General features: G+C 38.9%; 1 protein-coding gene across 1 annotated transcript in view; it reads right to left on the bottom strand.

Moving 5' to 3' along the window:
- LOC134531876 (ATP-binding cassette sub-family C member 4-like) overlaps nt 1-20,851 on the bottom strand; it is a 69,484-nt gene that overhangs the window by 37,577 nt on the left and 11,056 nt on the right. The window contains exons 4-11 of the mRNA XM_063367885.1: nt 19,403-19,607; nt 14,295-14,520; nt 12,527-12,683; nt 11,031-11,169; nt 9,848-9,958; nt 5,733-5,957; nt 2,732-3,018; nt 319-502 (exon numbers count right to left, since the gene is read on the bottom strand). Of these exons, the coding sequence (XP_063223955.1) occupies nt 319-502; nt 2,732-3,018; nt 5,733-5,957; nt 9,848-9,958; nt 11,031-11,169; nt 12,527-12,683; nt 14,295-14,520; nt 19,403-19,607 (1,534 nt within the window). The remainder of the gene's footprint in view (nt 1-318; nt 503-2,731; nt 3,019-5,732; nt 5,958-9,847; nt 9,959-11,030; nt 11,170-12,526; nt 12,684-14,294; nt 14,521-19,402; nt 19,608-20,851) is intronic.

The following is a 20,851-nucleotide window of genomic DNA, read 5'->3' as shown; positions in this document are numbered from 1 at the left end:
TCGTGGTCCCTAGCGGACAAGTGTCGAACTCTTCAAACACCCCTTCCCCCTCCCGTTGAACGACCTTGAGCTGCAGTGAATGATGGGTGGGGGTGGTGCGGGGAAATGACAGCGGGCGACAGTGCTGCGCTCTAACGTGTAAATAACAACCTAAGACGATACAGGGAGTTACGGCAGCGCCCTGCAGCGGTGAAATTTCCCAAGCTGCTCATCATACGCTCCTGGAAAACGTAGAGTAAATCCTATCCACTCGCGACTTCTATACAGTATATATATATATTCAAAGGCTAGACACAGAGTCCCGGCTGCGGGACTCACGTTGTTGAGGACGACGACGAGGTCGGCGTCCCTGACGTGCTGGAGCTGGTGCGTGGCCAGCACGCGCGTCTTGGCGGCCAGGCGGCCCCGGATGCACTCCTCCAGCAGGTGCTTGCTCACGTGGCTGTCCACGGCCGACAGCGGGTCGTCCAGGAGGTACACGTCCGCCTCGCGGTACACGCACCTGCGGGACGTTACACCTCGCGGTACACGCACCTGCGGGACGTTACACCTCGCGGTACACGCACCTGCGGGACGTTACACCTCGCGGTACACGCACCTGCGGGACGTTACACCTCGCGGTACACGCACCTGCGGGACGTTACACCTCGCGGCACACGCACCTGCGGGACGTTACACCTCGCGGCACACGCACCTGCGGGACGTTACACCTCGCGGCACACGCACCTGCGGGACGTTACACCTCGCGGCACACGCACCTGCGGGACGTTACACCTCGCGGTACACGCACCTGCGGGACGTTACACCTCCTCGCGGTACGCGCACCTGCGAGCGAGCTGCCCCTGCGCACTTTCTCTGTCGACGGAGCAGACACGTCAAACGTAATTCAACTGAACTCAACTGCGTCTCTACAAAATAGCGTCCACAGTAATGCAGGGTTCGGATTCTTACCCGGGCCAGTGGCGTAGTCAGGATTTGTGTATGGGGTGGTGTTAAGAAGCATGGCCCCCCCCCCCCCCCGTATTAAAGCGTGGGGTCCGGGGGTCTCCTCCCCCCCGGGAAAATTTGGATATTAAGGTGTAAAATAGTGCTATTTTAGCATATATCGGTTCTTAAATTTAAATATTGTAATGGTAAATTTTTTTTATTAATTTTAATATGAAATTTGTTTGAGTGATGAATAAGAAATTAATTAAAGATTTGGTGCTAAGGGGGGGGGGGGGGTTGAACCCCTAATTACCCCCCCCCCCGGCTACGCCCCTGACCCGGGCATTTATGTTTTGCGTTGTCCCAGTTCCTCCAAGAGTTAAAGTTATTTGTAAACCGTTCCCTGATTAGCTTTCCAGTATTAAATGCGCATATAAAAAAAATTCCAATTATTTAATATTCTATTTTTTCGCGGATGTTTTTTTTTTCCACAAGGGGATTCACAATTAAACTTTTAAACGAAACTCACGTTGGACTGAGATTGAGGATTCACTCTTAGCAAATTAATTTTGCAGGACACAAAAAAGCTTTACGCCCAGGAGTCGCCATTTTTCGTAGATGACGCGCAAGTGAGAAAACAACAACGGAGTACTGACTCATGCTCTTATATAAAACTATTTTTTTACTCTTTAATTGTGAACTTGAACCAACACTACAACGCTTACAGTTTATACTATTAAAATTTATAGCTTGGGACATTATTTTGTGGACATACTATTTCCTGCGGCAGGAGTAAGAGTGAGGATTTAGATTGTACTTGTCCGCCATATTGGATTATGAAGACATGGCCGCCTCCTTAGAAGGCCTTGAACTTTAACCCTGAACTTCAAAATTCGGAAAAAGCACGCCAAGAAAAGTTATAATATTTCCAAAATTTGCCCGAATTTCGCCAAATCACTCAAAAATTTAAAGTACCTATTTTGAAAAAAATATTCCATCAAGAAATCTTTCAAAATTCTGAATATTCATAATAAGGAAAATTTACCATAAACAATTAAAAAATTAAAAATTATAATTGCCTTAAACTTCGTTTGACTTCAAAATAACTAAATGTCTCCAAAGCGGCCTGAATTCCCCATCCACCAGCTGCCAGTAAGCCGCTGGGGACCTCTGAAGTTTCAATCGCATCGCGGGTGGCAGTGTTTTAACGACTTGTCCTTTGCAATGCGAAAGGCATACTCGGGGTCGAAAACCAACTAGAACTATCTACATACACTTGACAAGGGGTCTTCTTCAAATGTCTTCTGGCCTCTCGTAATTGGCTACCTGAAGAAGACCCTGGGTAAGTATAATATACCTACATCTCTACAAACTCCCAGCTGTCAGTTGACTCTCGACCTTGAAGATGCCTGCTACAACGCAGAGCGAAACATTCGGTAAACACACACGACAGCGCGCTGTTAGAAATTACAGTAGATTTAAGGATTCAAAAATAGACAAAGAGTTCTTCGTAATTTCAGATTAACTGTGTCTTCGTAGGAACAACCAGTATTTAGACTTTTTTCCCCCCCCCGTTACGAACACGTGGAAGAAAAAGGTGTGTTTCTGCATGAGTCTGAACAGTATTTTTTTTTTAAATGTTTTGCTTACATACCAATATTATACTTGTGGAATCAGTTTCAAAGTAAGTTAACTCAGAAAACGATAAATTGATGAAGTTCCGTGGATAAGTTGTAACCAGTGATGTTTGGTAGATTTAAGGTGAAAATTTTCAACAGTGTGACGTTTCTCAGTAGTGCTTCACCTGGCCAGGTTGATCCTCGCCCTCTGGCCCCCGCTGAGGGACACGCCCCGCTCGCCCACGATGGTCTTGTCGCCGTGCGGGAACAGCTCCAGGTCCCTCTGCAGGGCACACACCCTCACCACCTCCTGGTACCTCCTGGGCTCGTAGGGCTGGCCGAACAGGATGTTGCTGCGCACCGAGCCCACGAACAACCACGGCTCCTGCGAGGCGTACGACATCTCCCCGCCGACCTCCAGAGAGCCGCTGGACAGGGGCAGCTCCCCCAGCATGGCTTGCAGCAAGGAGCTCTGGACAACCACGTCAGCACGTGTATCAACTGTGCCGGAAATTTGGTATTTCGGCAGGTTTTTTTATTGTTTATATAATTTTAAATTATTTTTGGAAATTTTATTTTTCTTTTTAATTTGGTTACTTCGGGTGATTTACTCTTTGGTAGGCTGGTGTACTCCCCTTAGTTAAACTTTGTGCCAGTAGACCGAGGCACCCATTCTCAGAGACCTATCTGAGCTTTTGCAAATCTAAGACTTCATTGGCGGCCCGTTTAACATTTCCCTCGCTTCCAGGCACGTCCCAGGTTTGTAATATTACTTCACTTCATGACTAAAACTGCATACAGCAGCTCTGGACGAGCTGTTACTATTTCTCAGAGGCGAGCTGACCATAGCCTTTACCGTCACGAATACGTATTAGGTTCTCTCCTCGAAAGGCACGTCATGGACGCTCGTTCCCAGCGTCGTTGCGCTTTTGCCCACCCCCTCCCATCTGGGTTCTAATAATTCAGCTCCGGAGCATTGCCATGCCGTTAACCCCGCCAAGCGTTGGCCGGTGTCAAGTACGACTTGCATAAGAAATGTATGTGCAAAGTTGGACCCCCACGAGATCTAGCGGCGGACATAGTAACTTCTTATCTTGGCCACCAGAGTGCAGCACCTGACTGCGCCATTAACCCCGGGTCTAAGCAGACGCCTCGGGCGAGTCGATTATTTTTTTATTTCAGACACCCCTCAACAGGTAGCGCTAAAGTCGGCCTGTGCTACCAACTTCGAGACATCTAAGTCAGAGTTTTTTATGATGCCCACTCGGGGAACTTCGGAACCTTTCGGTCCGAACCTCCCAGTCCCCCCCTCCACTTTTGATTGAACATTTACTTTTAATTACGAGACGCGGTTCTTCCCGACACTCCGCGTCGCGACTGCAGATGGACCGTTTGCGTTTATCGGCGAGTCGACGAGACACTGCAAGACTTCCATCCAGCCGCAACCGACGATGTAGTCCATTAAAGAAGGGATGCTATCCCTGTAATCTGCTTTAAGTAGTTTAGTCCGTCTGCATAGTACAAAGTTTAATAGTTAGTTTTCTTTAATTAATTTTCTTTTTAAAATGGTAGAAACGTCCGCGCTTAGCCGCGTATTCGCGGGATCCAGTTCCTGGCTGGCGACGCATCGGTAAATAGAAGCCTACTTCCCTGTCTGACAGGGTCCGAGAGCTGGACGCCGAATTGGCATTTTCATCACCCTTCCTCAACAGCACGCAGGCGCCCTGGCATCATGTTCTCGATTTATCTCCAGGAAACGCAGCCCCGACCTCCGGTGCTACTGTATGTTTTAACCTTTTCTGAACTTGCTTAAACTACGTCGTCAGACGAAGTTCATCAGATAAACATCATTTCTGGACTTTAAGTATATATACTGGGATGGTTTAAATATATTTGTATTTTTTATTGATTTATGTATTTTTTAAATGAAACATTTTTATAATTGAAGTTCGGGTCGACCCATATTTTTATTTCTTCTTTCTGAATATACCTGAGAGCTGTTTAAGTACGTAATTGATATTGTATGTTAATATATTTCTTTAATATCTGTTATAAATTTTCCTTTGATAAATTTGACGTGATTATATTCAGACGAAATCACACCTTGTTTCTGTTCATTCCTAATAACTTTGTGAAACCTTAAAGATCCCCCGCTCACAACTCAGCTCTCGGTGTACGGCAGTTCGTAGGTGCGATTTAGTCAATTAAACGGGAAAAAAGTGTAACCACAGGCAGTCATCTGTGGCGGGTGGTGGCTACCAAAGTTCACAAAGATAAACGGAAGTTTTATAGTACTACCTATTTAATGTGTTTTTTTTTTAAACAAATGGGCAGTATTTCAATAAAATTCCTTTTCGAATATCAGGTCCGAAGCCGGGGCCTTTATTTTTTTTATCGGAGCCTTTTCTTTACGTTAGTTTAAAATTTCTACTTGCAAACGGAATGATTCGATAGTCGACGTAGCTGCCCCGGCACCGAATTCTAGCGGCGGGTGCTGAAACTACGTGTGATTCGCGACAGTAAATAATGTAGTGTTTAACGCGATGCACGTATACTTGCAACGCTCTGCATTATTTTTTGACGTGACAACGTCTAATAAATCGATGAACGCCGGCTGCACGCACGAAAAAGTGTCCCGTTACGCACATTATCCCGTTACGCTGTGTCCCGTTATGCTCATTGTACGCTTGCGCCGTATCTATCTCTCTTCCACTCGATTGGAAGAACCATCGATTTGACTTTTTCAAGGCACATATTAAACTTGAAACACTCCCATTCGTTTCCTACTTTTCCTATCATCGTCCTATCCTTAACAGAATAACACAGATTGGAAGAAGTTAAATAGCAAACATGTATAAAAGATATAGTTAAAATAAATGGGTGCAAATAAGTAAATTTATCAATTAAATTGTAGATTTCATTTCACTCCTTCTTTGTATCCATACAAAATAGTGATTATTCATTAAAAATAATTAAATTTTATTGATAAAAGTATGCAATCATTTCATCAATGTTTTGTTATGACGTTGTCACGTTAAACTATCGTCCGTGAACCGACTTTACAGACAACCAATTTTTTTTAAAAAGAATTCTACGTTTAAATTGCGTGTCCGAGTCTCGCACTGCAAGTGCATCTGCACGGTGAGAACACGTCGCCGAGGGAAGAGAGGGAGAGCCCGCACGCACCTTGCCGGACCCCACGGGCCCAATGACGGCGCAGAACCTCCCTGGCTCGAGCTCCGCGGTGAGGCCGTGCAGGGTGTCCACGATGGGGTCGGGGGTCCACTTGGCGCACGCGTTCACCATCTTCACGCCCACTTTCCTCTTCACCTCCTCCTTCTCCTTCTCCTTCTCCTTCTCCTTCTCCTCCTCCTCCGGCCCGTCGGCGATCTCCTCCAGCGCCAGGAACGCCTGCGCAGACCAGAGTCAATTTCAGACGATTTCTTCACGGTCATTTCAGCGAAAACAACACGTCTGCAGTAGCGTAGCAAGCGGGTGGCAGGGATGGCCCCCGTCGGTTTTGAGGGGGGGGGGCGACTTTGACAGCCGCGACGGTTTCGCGGTTACTGAACCCTCCCCCCCCCTCTCTTTTAATGCGTGAGGGTGGCGCCATTTTCAAGTCTGGCCAGGGGCGCCAGTCCATTTAGCTACGCCACTGCACGTCTGACGTCGTGTTCGATATCCGCTACTAATATTACAAATGTGAATATGTTGGTCTGTCCTTCTTTCACGCAGCTACGGAGCAATGGATCAACATGAGTTTTTTTTTTTTTTTTTTTTTTTTTTTTGCAAATAGATAGTTTGTGGGCTGGAGAGTAACATAGACTACACATAATTATCAAATTCCATCACTAAAACAGTGGCAAAAAGGGGTAAATTCAGTTTAATAATAGGAAATCAGAGGAGGTAGGACATAGAAACACAAACAGTGGGTATTGTGTCATTTCTCTATGTCCTCCACACGGTCATGTAGTAAAGGTCTGGCAACTTCCTATCCTTCTCCTTGGTGAAATCGATCCCCTTAGTGAAGCTCGCCGCTGCTAGCGAACTCAAGGCGCTAATAACAGTTTAGTTAAGAACTTCGTCAATAGATGACGTTACCTTGAATTTGTAACGCCCTATCGTTTGTTGCGTCTGTCACATCTTACCTAGGGGTTACATGCCTTCCCGCAAAATGAAGCTACGGATTGGCGTCCCGGTTTTGCTGATGCGTAGCCCTGATGCACCGAGATTGTGCAATCAACGGGACTTTAAAATCAAAATTTACCGGTTTTAAAGTGTATGTCCTACAGACATGAAACTCGGTTGTGATTTTCCTTATATTATGATGTGTTTAGCCAGGGAAACGCCGGGTACATCACCTAGTAATAATACATTCGGAAGGTTTTGCACACAAAATGAACTTGGCCTGATTTCGTGTATAAAAAATGATGACGTATTTCAATAATTCGTTTTTCGTAATTTTTAATATAACGAAACTCCCAGAATCTTGAGTTCACCATATTGGTTTCAACTTTTAAAGTAAACGAATGTGAACTTTATGTACATGCTTATTTTTAAATAATAAATAAAATGTTTTCACAATGTCAACATTTTGCAACAGTTAGCCGGGTTAATTGACTTAAACATTATTTTATTTTAGGGAGGAACCTAAGCATATTTGTGGTAGACGGAATGATAAGGTTGACGCTCGTTGGTTCTTCTAGTGTGGTATCACCTCTAAGCGCAAGGCTGTGGACTCGTGGCTAGTCTTCTAGTCGTGAATAGGGAATACTATGAGATTTGAGAGGTAACCGTAACATTATATGGCGGAGAATAAAATTTGTGATGAAATTCTTTTGAATGATTTTGAGAATCTGTTCCGGGTATTTCATGCCAAAAAATTACTCTTTTAAAAGTACAGTTCAAAAACTAAGTACGGAAGCAGAACTGCTCATCCGCCCTCAGCATATTTCTAAATGCTTCTCGTGAACACGCAGCTCTGATATCTTGAGTAGTTTTCAAATTGCGCGAGTTATCACGAAGCTCTTCCCACCGTCTGTATGCCCGGCTAGACGTGGTGGCTACACACCTTAACACGCTGGGCTTTAAACATTTCGAAAAACAAGTCGCGTGCAGATGTGCCTACGTGGGCTTCTGACCATGCATGGCCTACACTGCTTTTCCTCGCGCTAGCCAAGGTTGGAACCTGCGGCCCAGGTAAAACCTGCACGGACACATATGAGAAACATTGGGCACAGGTCATTTACCAATAAGGGGAGGGCATGGCTTGGGGTAGTTCAATTCGGGATGAGGCCCGGTGTATCAGTAGTATAATTTTAAGGGTATTCACCTCTTAAAATATTAAAGCGCAATGGTTAGCCATTCCCGAGAATAAAAGTCTTTGAAAAGTTAACCGCAGAATTTAGTTTCACCTCGGCCAACGCCGTGACGGCCTAGGTGTATCGTATTTTAATGCCGCCTAAACGCTCGAATTTCGAGTCTGTTAAATGTTAAATTATTTAAAATTTATTTGTTATTAAATCTACCTTTACAAATTTTTTTAATTTAAGTACAATAATTTTATTACATTTTTAAAGTTATTTTTTGACATTTAATTGGAATAATAATTCAATCTTTAAAATTGAAAATAATAATAGTTATACCTATAGTAATATTTATAATTAGTAATTTAAATTTAGATTTTTAATAATAATTTTAATCAGTATAATTTGTGTCACCAGCAAGAACCTGGATGATAATAATCATAAAATCATTGGAAACATAGTTTTTGGCATCTTGCAAAATTATAATAAAAGATTTCTGTTTACATGAACAACGTTGTTGAAGTAAATCTTATCGAAAACATATTTCATTCATTCAAGGAAAAAACTGGCACGTTTGTTCAGAGTTTTCAAAGAAGTAAGAATGTTCAAACGGTAGAAAAATTATTTACAATAGTGGGGTATGCATAAGAAGTTACCCTATTATCCAATTTGAAAAAAATATATCATAGAAACTGATAGAAATGGAATTGCTTAGGCCAGGTAAAAACTGGTTACAACAGAATATTTTATAACTGTTTGGATGTAATATTTTAAAACTTTCAATTGAATTTTAATGACCAAAGTCATTGGAGTTTTTATTTATAACTATTATTGTGCACATTAATTTATATACGAAAACTGAATTATTAATGTAATTTAAATATCAAGAATATCAAAAAAATAAAAATGTATTAAATAAACTAAAATTTATTCCATTTAAATTAATAATATTTGTAAACAGTAGATTTATTTTAAAATAAAATAATTAAAAAATGACTTAGCGATAATCGAAACTTGAGCGTCTAGGCCGCTGCACCTTTTGCAAGAGTGAAACTTAACTATTACTACATAATATATAAAATGTGGTTAAAATTTCAAAGGTTTTTTTTCCTTCAGAATTCACTGGCCAGTGCAACTTATTGTTGCAAATGACTGTGATGTTAAAGAAACATTAAGCCCATTCTTTCATTTATTCATTCACTCTCTCGCATGTCATAAGCTATATTTAAAAGTCAGAGTAGTCATAATTTCAAATTTTTGGCTGTTTTATGGTTGATATGTACAATATTTGAACTTCGATAGTCCCTAGAGGTGTACTAGTAATACACCGAGTCTCGTCTCTAAGTGAGTTTCCCGAGTCGTTCCCTCCCCTTAAGTGCAAGCAGGTGAAGCCCTAGTGGACAAGAGGTAAGGTCCAAGTGAGAAGAGAGTTAGGCGCAATAGAAGAAAAATCTCCCATTTAAGGGCTGTGTACTTGGGCCTTTCAGCACTCATTTAACTGGTTATGAAATTATAGGTTGCGTTACCTGGGAGGGGGGGGGGGGGGGTTGGCGTCTACTGACTTCACCTACTCATCTGTCAGTCAGCTCAGCACATAAATAATTGAACTGTCAGGTCTACATGAAGCTTGATTTTTTAAATCATTTTTAATGTTAAAAACTTGAATTTTTGAAGCAAGTTTGTATATTTAAAACACTTTTTTTTTTAAATTATACCCCTCAACAAAAGATAAATTGACATGCCATAAAAATCCAACTACAGTCCGGATTGACAGCCTGTAAAAAAAAGTATACTGGAATGCAATCCCACAAAACTTAAAATATAATTCGAAATCTTAAGTAAAAGAAAATACGGAAGAAATCTATATGGTAAAAATTCACGGGAAGAAGCTGAAATTTTTATTTTAACTTACTTTACTCTAGTTTCGAAAAATATGTTATAATATGCACACAATATTTTATAGCACAGCATGAAAATTTTGCGAGAATACTGTACCTCTATCCTTTTTATTGAAACTCTTGCCTCAGCAGATAGTTGAACCGCTTGAGGGTACAAAATTGCCATTGTCATTTCTAAGATGCTGAAGAACTGTGCCAAAGAAAATACCTAGAACAGCAATAATTACAACGTTAGAAAATACGGTATAATAAATATCGGGGAGGAAATTAGGAATCTTATGTTCAAAAAATTTGTTAATTTTCTGACCTGTCGGTCATATAGCCCACCTAAGGTTATATATGTTTATATACTCAGACTACTAATATTCATATGTGTTTATATGTATACTGAGAATTCGGCACGGTTACCTATATATACATATAAATACATACACATGTTTTAAATATACTTTATTTCAAAATATTTTATGATATAAAAATCTTATTCACATTAATTAAATACTTAAATTCAAAGAAAAAAATACTTTAATATTCTACCGAAATTCTACGTGAGAATTATTTTAAATTTGTAAATGTTTAGTGCGCTGATTACCTTTCATGTGGTTTTGAAAACACTTAATTTGTTAAAAAATAATAAATGTAAACAAAAGAAAATGTTGACGCCAAAATTAATTTAAAATTTTTAATATGGGTCTGATCTCACTGAATAATTAACGACTGAAGGTTTTGGAGTTTTGTTGAAATATTGTGCCAATAAGTTACACTTAGGTTTGCCTACTAGATTCTCCGAATCCCGTGATCTCCGTCGTACACTTAAAAATAGCTGATGGGAGTTCAGACCAGGCAAGACACACACAAAGAAACATAAAAAGCTTTAGCGTATGAACGTATAATTATAAATAAATAGTTTTGCTCAGTTTGTGTTAACTGAGTTTATCTGAATAAACAAACCATTGCAAACTATTTTTTGTTTTCGCTAGGGATATTGTTTAAAAGCATCAAATGGTGGCGTAAGAACCCCCGAGCATACCCAATTAAGAAAGCTGCCTTAAAATGTTATTACACATTACTGTACTTTTTTATATTTTTTAACCTATATCATCATTTTTGTGCCAAAAACGACATTTATCATATATTAACTATGATTAATATTATACAAAATTAGCAAATATTTATCTTTGCCCAATTTCCAATTGATAAAACTGAGACAGACGCACAAAACAACAAAACAAATTTATATCTATTATTAACATATATATGTTAAATAGTATTGTACATACTACATCGGGAGTGATGCGGTTACCCATGAGGACGTATGATACAAGTGTTACGAAGAGAGTGATCCTTTCAGAGAATACTATGGCAGCGAAGAACATACTGCGCAGGTAGGCAGCTTTCCTGACCATGCTGATTTCTCGCCTGTTGGAACGGAAAATAAAGAGTAGAAATATCGTATTTAACATCACAAACAGTACAACCGTACAACCGTAACACCAAGCAATTCTTTGGTAATGCATTTACTAACACAAAACCCTAAAATTATTCGTACAGTTAGAACTAAACTTATACATATATTTAATACGTCTACCAGCGTTTATAAAGCGAAGAACATAAAATCAGAATGTTCTCATATATTTTTTAAAGTATGATAAATATATTTATGTATTTAATGTTTTTATATCGTGTAAAACTACTTTGATAAAATTAACACAAATTTATCTCTGGCAAAAAAGTCATAATAGCCTAACCAAATCCAATTTCTTGAAGAATAATAAATAATAATTCACAAGCAAATATAAGTATTATATTCTTAGCAATTTTTTCAGTTACATATCACTGCTTTTAAACTCTAATTCAAAGAAATATGAAAAAGAAAATAATGCACATTTAACCATGTCAAATTATATTTAAAATTAAATAATGAAATGTTACACGTTCAATACATAAATGTTTGCTCTAAGTTTTAAACTATTTTTAATAGAAGAAAATTTTGTTTTTAAAAATTGAAAATTTCCCAATGTAGAAACATAAAATTCAAATATAGACAGTATACAAATAAGTTGTAATCAGCTGTAAGATTTAATTGTCTAAAGTGCTTACCAAGGCTGGCTTTAAAGTTGAGTCTTAACAACGTTTCTATCATATTTTATTGTAAGTGTCCGAACCATATAAAAGAGTTTTTCTTTTAACTTGCTAACTTTAGATGGAATATTATTGTACATTTTTTCATAAAAATATTTCCTATAGTATAAACAAATTTGATGTTCCTCAATATGAAAATTTCTGATTTAAAGCAATAAAACACGATCTAGACTTGCCAAATATTTACAATCTCGTCCGTCGTTAGGATTATTAAACAAAAATTATAGTCACGTTCTAAAGTAGCACATTAGATTCAATGCCTACGTTACATGTACATAGACACCCAAAATAATCAGCAAAATTTAAAACATAATATTGGTTTCACGCCGAAGAAATAAGCTTAGCATGAACCAAACTCTTAAATAAATTAAATGCTTTTAACATCTGAAGACAAGTATGTATTCAACATTTTAGGGTTTCAGGAAACACTTCCCTTTCATACACACTATTTCATCCATATTCTCCAAATTAATTATAAAAAATGCCGGTCAGTGTAAACGAGACATGTACATTCAGAAATTACAATAAAAAAAACTTTTGTGCAAGAAGCATGAATAAATTTACTATGTCTCGGCACAGAAACTTAACATATATATATAACGGTAGGCTTCTTATGGGAATAAATGTTATATACCTGCGTACATATGAGACCATTTTCTCAAAAGGCTTTTCCCACGCATACATCTTAATTACTTGAATGCCACTAATGATCTCGTTCATAAGTTTCACTCTTTCATCTGTTCTGGTTGCAATCTTCATCCTTAGTTTTGAAATGATTCTACTGACGTATCCTGGAGGGACAAACAAAAGTGTTATTTACATGCAGCATTCGCATTACTTTGCTAACTAATTAATTAAACTACTTTTTTTGAAATTTCGAACATGGTTTTGCTCTTAATTTTATTATTTGAAAAGCAAACCTGTTAACGATTCAGGATAGTTTTAAAATACCATAACACCGTTACATAAGCAAAAAAAAAAAAATTGATAGGATTAGTTTGTCCATATTGCTTTAGTAGTCTTAATTGCTGAATGAAACCTGCATTCATATCAAAATTGATTATTTGGAAGTTTCTTGGACATTAAAAATATAAAAATCAGCACAAAACTAAAACAAATATGTGGAAAACAAAAATAATCTATGAATAAGTATTCACCTTATAAAATATTATGTGATGACCTCAAAATAATGTTTTTGGAGCAAAAAAAAAATTAAACTTATTTCGTCAATAATAAGCTTACCTTAAACTAGTAAATTTCATATGTCATCACAAAATATTTGGTATGGTGCACTCAAAATTGGAATTCCTTGAAGTCGCACCACATCAGCGCAAATTTTGACTGAGAAATATATCTAATTTCACCACTCTAATCAGTAGATTTTTTTTGCATTTGTTTCTATAACCAAATCTCACTATCAGCGGATTTCAAGTTTACTCTATCCAAGGTTCACAGAGTGAAATAAATACTGATTTTTCCAGCCTGTAGCCACCTGTTAGAAAAAATAGTGTGTGAGTTAAGGGCAAATTCTAGGGGGAGAGGGTGGGATTAAGGGCAGAGCTCTCTCCCGTTTGAATTTTAAAAAAATTGGTGTTGAACATCTGGTTAATATGTTTTGATAAATATCTAAGAAGCAATATTGGTAAACATTTTAAATGGGTTAGCAGTTTTGAGAATTCAACGTCGGTTTGTTTCTGCAAACAAAGTTAGGAACTATAATTAGGAAATTTTGCAACCATACACGCAATACTTGGTTCAACAATTTTTTTTTAAAAATAAATAATGTTTATCGTTAAATTATTTCTCTTTTATTTTGTATAGCCATCGCAAATCCTCCTCCCGCAGTAGAAGAGGTTGAGGTTAAGTTCGAGCTGGGAGTGGGAACACCACGTAACTTAGAAAGTCACAAAGAATTGTCATAACTTAGAAAACTTGAAAAAAATCCACGTAATTTAGAAACACACAACTTAGAAAGATGATAACTTAGAAACACACAACTTAGAAACGTCATAACGTAGAAAGTCACAACTTAGAACTATCACGACTTAGAAACACACAACTTAGAACTGCCATAACTTAGAAACACGTAACTTAGAAACATGCAACGCAGAACCACACAACTTAGAAACATCATAACGTAAAAAGTCATAACTTAGAAAATTATAAGTTATGTGTTTCTAAGTCGTATGTTTCTAAGTTGTATATTTCTAAGTCGTGTGTTTCTAAGTTGTATATTTCTAAGTCGTGTGTTTCTAGGTTGTATATTTCTAGGTCGTGTGTTTCTAAGTTGTGTGTTTCTAAGTCGTGTGTTTCTACGTCGTGTGTTTCTACGTCGTGTGTTTCTAAGTAGTGTGTTTCTAAGCTATGACAGCACCCCGCAGGCAGCCTCCCCCTGCAGTGACCTTGCACCGGGACGGTCTGCGCGAAGAGCGTGCCCACGCCGACGAGCGCCGCCGCGCCGACGGAGCGCCACATGAGGTGCGTGATGACGACCGTCTGCACGGGCAGGATCCACAGGTAGTGCAGCAGCAAGGGCAGCCGGTCGAAGCGGTTCACGTCGTTGGACATGAGGTTCACGACCTGGCCCGTGGTCGTCATGCCGGTCGCCCTCTGGCTCAGCCGCAGCACCTGCGCGGGGACACGACACGCGCTTCTGTCGTACGCCGGTTCCTGCGGTGCACTCGTCCTGTGTTCGCGAGGCACGCCGCATTCACCGTGTACACGAGACATGCCGCGATAACTGTCACATCGCACGTACACTCGAGACATGCCACAATTACTGTCACATCGCACGTACACTCGAGACATGCCACAATTACTGTCACATCGCACGTACACTCGAGACATGCCACAATTACTGTCACATCGCACGTACACTCGAGACATGCCACAATTACTGCATACGTTAATCATGCCACATATCTCTTATACTCGAGATGTCATATAACATGAAAAAAAGCGCGTGGGGTTCTCTCTTCTTTATTTTTCTTTTTCCAAAAGAATGACCCAGTTAACAATAGTTATGAGAAAAAAATAACATTTCGTTGAAAAGGGCCAGGACTCATTTCTCTGAGTGAGTTGGATTGAGAGGGGGGTGGAGGGGTTTGACACATCGATGTCCCACTTCGTAATAATCCTCGAAATGCACCACAAAATCTAATTTCAGAGTCCCGAAATTTTCGGAGGAAATTATTCCTCCGCCCCCTTCAATCGGAATGTTCATCCGAGTGGGTCCGATCGTGCCTGAAGACCTCGGGAGCACGTCAGAATCAACGGATTTCAATTTTTCTGAATTTTTAAAAATCGGGGTCAAATGACCACCCCACGGAGGGGGAGGGAAATTCGATCTCCCGGCACAGTTTACACCATGCTCCGGCCTCTTAGATCTGAAACAATCCAAATCTTTTAAAAATTTTGGCTGTGCCCTCCTGGGAAGGGAGGGGGAGTGGGGCAGCCTACTCTTGGGAAAATTTTCCACCATAACACGGCCTTATGGATATACAAATAGCATGGTTATTGCCCTTAGCTCGAAAGTAGTGGTTTTTTTTGCCCCTATGACCCTCCCACCTTATCTATTCAGGCTATATTCATGAAATTATTGTATTGTCATCGGGATTACATAAACTTACAACGTTTGAAATTTATACTGCAATTAAAAGTAGGTTAAAAACAAATTCTAAGATTTTATTATATAGTTACAGGTGAATTATATTATGTATGAATGCCTCGAAATGCACTACAAAATCAATTTTCAAAGTCGTGATAATTTCAGGGGCAACTGACCCCCTCCCCCCTAGTACGTCAATATGGTGCCCTAAGGCCCCGAAACACGTTAAAATTAACGTGTTTTAATTGTCCCGACTTTCAAAAAATTGGGGGCAAATGACCTTTCCTAAGGGTTCGCGAATTGAATGTCTCGGAAACAATCCAAATCAAAAGAGAATAAATTTTGGAAATTTTCGAAATTTTTTGGTTTAGACCAACCCCCCTCCCTTGAGGGGGGTATACTTCGGGCAAATTTCCCATCATGTACTGAACTCATGGATATACAAAAAAAAAACATGGTTATTTCCCATAGCATGAAAATAGTGGTTTTTCGACCCTATTCCCGCTCCCTTTCCTTTTCTTTTCGGGTCAAAGTCATGAAATTATTTTATTGTCTCCTGAATTACATATACTACGTGCAAAGTTTAAAATCGATACGATAATTAAAAGTAGGTTAAAATCGACTTGAAAATTTTTATTACATAGTTATTTACAAGTGAAGCTAATAAAAGCGTGTTAAAAATACCTAATGACAAAAGAACACGGTATCACACCTACAGGACAAACCGTCGAAAACTTAGGAATCATCAAATACCAGAATAAAAAAAGACACAGAAAAATTGCATTAAAAATGAACATAAAACTATGTATACATATATATTATACTGTTACAGTAAACGCAAACTTTCACTATAAATCATTGTTTATAAAATGGCCACACAGGAAGACAAATAACGATACAGTAAATGATAATCGTGAAAAACCTGGGACTAAATCATAAAAAAATAAATTCTGAAATTGTCAGCAACACAAAGCAAACACAAATACAGATTCTGCAGCACAAATTAACAACAGACCAAAATAAAAACGAAAGGGAGGACAACACAAGATTTCACGACTTTGTGAAGCCTAAAATCCGTCCCTATCTTCAGCAGGGAAAGTTGATTAATTTTTCTTTAGTCATCGGATCATAATTTTAATTTCATCAACATTGCCCACCAAATTTCAAAGACCTAACTAAGCTTAGATTTAATATATATATATATATATATATATATATACACACACACACATACAATATACATACGCCATCTCAAGTTATTCTGTAAGTCATCGATAAAACTTGATAACGGAAAAAAATATGAATACGCAAGCAATTAGAAAACACGCCATAACAACACAACGACCACACTGAAATGCACAGGCGCACACGGCGATGCGAATAAACTAAACTTTGACATCAGCTGACAGGGGCGTAGATCTCGTAGGGGGGCAGGGGGTGGCATATCCCCCCCTCCTGGTAATATACTGAGGGGGCTTGCTTGCGTTTGTTAAATCGTGACTGTGAAACTGGTTTGATAAACGCAAACGCCAAAAACAATTTTTTTATGGAATTCTTTCTGTATATTTTAAAGTTTACTGCGTATTGCATGCAAAATATTGGCAGTAAAACAACGTACAAACACCTTGTCCAGAGAAGGCTTGTGTCGGTTAAAACCCACGCGGGTATTATTTTTTGTGGGTTTTAAAAAATATTTTGTATGACAAACAGTGTAACGAGTGATGGCGTATTAAAAAAAAAATAGTGCGTGGAGTCCCTCCGCGCGGAAGAAGTGAAACTTCGTAATGTGGAAATGAAAATAGGAAGGGGTAGAAATTGATTTTTAGTGAAATCATATTGTTTCTTTAAGACAAACTTTATTAACATTGCTTACAATTCACAATTGATCGCATCTTTTAATTATCATTTTCGAGTGGAGAAATATCAAAATCTATAACATTTACAATGGGATTATGATAACTAAAGTAAGATACGAAATGTTTGAGTTCTATTTTTTCAATATTTCTTGCAAAAACTGCATCAATGGTAGTTCCCCCTTTGGTTTTCACGACGCTCACACTGTTTACTTCACTGAATAGCAAGAATACCACGCGCATGTGCTTGGGATCTACCGACTCACTCCCTTTCTCTCTCCTACTTTCTACCTTTGTGTAAGTATATTTCTTTGTCTCTCCCTCTTTCGTTGGAATATTGGACGCTACTCGTTGCTAACGTTCGCGCTGGCCTGTCACAGGTATACTACGCGCATGCGTTCGAGTGCCACGCATTCACTCTCGCTCTGTCTCTTTCTATTGCCCCTCCCCAGGAGCGTTGAACGTTTAACGCAACAGTGCTTTCATACCCCCTCCGTGGTAGCGTTAAATGTTTAACGCAACCTTGTTGGAAGTCGCATTAGAAGTTTCACTTCAAAATGGGTGCCTGTACTAATCTACGCTCGTTATAGAAGTTATACTTCCTTGGCGTAATAAAATACTAATTTAAATTTTCCATGCAAACATCGATATAAATAAAATAATAAAATAGTTTGGAGCTTACTTTTTAATTCGCTTGGTAAAGTATAAATTCAATCAAGTTAAAAAAAATTAAATAAATACTCAGTATTCAATATTAGATAATATAAGCAAAAGTAAGAAATAAATTACTTAATTTAGTAAAATAATCACGATTAATTTTAACTGTTATGAAATAATTATGTAATAATTCATAAAGAAAATAAATTATAAATACTTGAAAATAATATATTTTTGTATCAATAAACTTGAAAATGTTTATAATCACGATTTCTGTCACTAATATTCACAATTAATGAAAGTTTTTTAATGACGTCAAACAGTATTTAGGTATAAGATACATAATTGTAATTTGTGTTTTTTTTTCAGCCTGTGAAAATTTCGTTGCTTGGTGCGCGCGCATCATAAATATTCACTCTCATCTTTTTTTTGTAATGTATCTGAAGAAATATAACTTAAAAAAAAATTAAAAAATTGTAATTAACGTTGACCTCTGGAGGAATCATTGTCAGAGCGTTGAAACTAATAACGTTCGCAGGCCTTCACGGCCATTGTCTGAAGTAGCTTGGCTTCTGGGTGTTAGCCGCGTCCTTTGCGAATAATTCACCTGATGTTTCGGTCGACGTTGCAGTCGCCATCATCAGGGAGCAGTTATGGCGCGCACGGGTCTGAAGTGCGTAGGGAGGTGTGAGGGGAGAAAAGACACCAGTTAGCCGAAGGGTAAATTCTGCGAGGCGTTTGGGCTTATGCGATTTGAAGGGTAAACAACGAACAAAGGAGCTCGTATTTAATAAAAGAAAATTTTGCAACGTGTAATATGCATACAACCTGCCGAGGAAGTATTTATTCACTGAGTACCAGGGCCGGCGCGTCCATACAGTCGAACTAGGCAACCGCCTAGGGCGCCAAGTAGCTTGGGGCGGCGCAGCACGACACACAACACCTGATATCATATGTTTTAACGATTATCGAAACTAGATGAAAATGGAATGTTGTAACAGTTTTGAATGTTTATATTGACATAAGTAATTATTTAAAGTCCGCGGTGACCTGTTTATGATTTGTAATGGGGTGAAACAGTAAAAAAAAAAAAAAAAAAAAAAAAAAAACCACAAGCCTGCTTAACATTTGATTGTTGACAAAATCTTAGGCTTACGTGACGTATTTTTGAGGCAAGAAAAAAAAATTTTTTTGGGGGTGTCCGGCCCACGGGTGGGGGGGGGGGGGGTTGGGGGCATTAAGGTTTTTTCGCCAATGGCGCCAATTTACCTTGCACCGGCCCTGCTGAGTACGAACATCGTCGGGACTTTATACCGCTGCGTATCTTAAGCTTGGCGGTGTTGCGTCCGGGTTAAAACACGGCTTGGAAGCCAGGAGCCAGGAGAACACCGACCTTCCTGTAGACGAGGGAGCAGCAGGCCACGCGGACCCGCATGCCCAGGTCCATGCTGAGTCTGTTGGCGTGGTTGTAGAGCAGCGTGGAGCAGAAGGCGGTGGCCAGCAGGCAGCCGGCGTGGACCAGCGCCGTGGTCCTCGAGGTGGCTGCCCCGGGGGTGAAGTGGTGGATCAGACTCGCCAGCAGCAGGGGCTGCGACACCCTGCGAAGACCTCCGTCTCTCTCTCTCTCTCTCTCTTTTCATTTACTTGTACATGTACATCGTTCCAGGTCTTTCATTTCATGATTACGTTTCACACGTTCTTCAACAAAATTAAAAAAAAAAAACTATGCATATGTATATATAGGGGCATGAATATTTCGCGGAAAGATCCCGAGACCAGTTGTTGAAAGTTAAAACACTGCAGCATCATCTGTGTTTCGTGCTTGGGTGAGGGTGAGTTTTTTTTCTTCCAATTAATGTCATTCGTTTCATAACCAATCACAGTAATTCAGTGCGGAAGAAAATGCGTCCTGAGTGGTTCGGTAAAATATGGCAAAGACTTCTCTCTCAGACGGCCGCCAATCGCAAGTAAGAAACCGCTGGTGCGGGCACACCTTTTTGCAGCCTTTTAAAAGTTAAGAATTATTTTCGCGAAAATTGCCTGCCCCTATGTATATATAGTGGATACTTTTTTGCATAATAAGCTGCGAAAGTTGATTTTTTTTTAGATCTGTGTTGAATGATTAAGGAGAACCAAAATGGAATGAATAACTGAAATAGTTTGAGTTTAAAGGTAATGCTGGTGGCTGCTGCGTGATATGGTTTGAAAATTGTTTCAAAAACAATTTATTTTATTTTATTGATCCTTTTGAAATCATAAAAAGGTCTGATGATTTAAAAAGGCTAGGTTAAATAATATTTTTTTTCTGAAATAAATTAAACTATACCACATAGAAGCCAGTAAAAATTTTCGTTAAACCTAAAAAGTTCAAGTTTTAAAATCAATTTTAGTTAGCCTCATGCATAGTGCACAAAAACGTTAAAATGTAACTTTGCCAGCTAATTATGCAGAATGTATGCGATGTACGTATATTATCATTTGGTGAAAGTTCAGCCACTAAAAAAGTCGAAAAATCTAACCGTGTGAAAAATATAAATAAAATTATAAATATAAAGTAACGACTTGGAATAGGAACTACACCCGTAACGTCTCAGTGATATCGAGGGTGAAAAGAAACGATGAGGCGTTGAAGAACAAATGACAGAATGGTTGTTGGGCAGAGAAACGTAAATTAATAGAAATTATTCGTGTAAAATTACAGACATTTGTAAATTGGTACATTTACTTGAAAACAACTGTATCACTACAAAATAGTGTTCACAGCTTTACTGAGTTCAGATTCTTGCCCGGAAATTTATGCTTTGTGTTGTTTCATTAGTTCCAATAGTTCCTAAAATAAAAT

Source organism: Bacillus rossius, chromosome 5 (genome assembly GCF_032445375.1).
Source record: "Bacillus rossius redtenbacheri isolate Brsri chromosome 5, Brsri_v3, whole genome shotgun sequence".
Taxonomy (NCBI): Eukaryota; Metazoa; Arthropoda; class Insecta; order Phasmatodea; family Bacillidae; genus Bacillus; species Bacillus rossius.
Note: the sequence above shows the minus strand (reverse complement) of the source record. Positions and strands in the feature narration are given on the sequence as shown.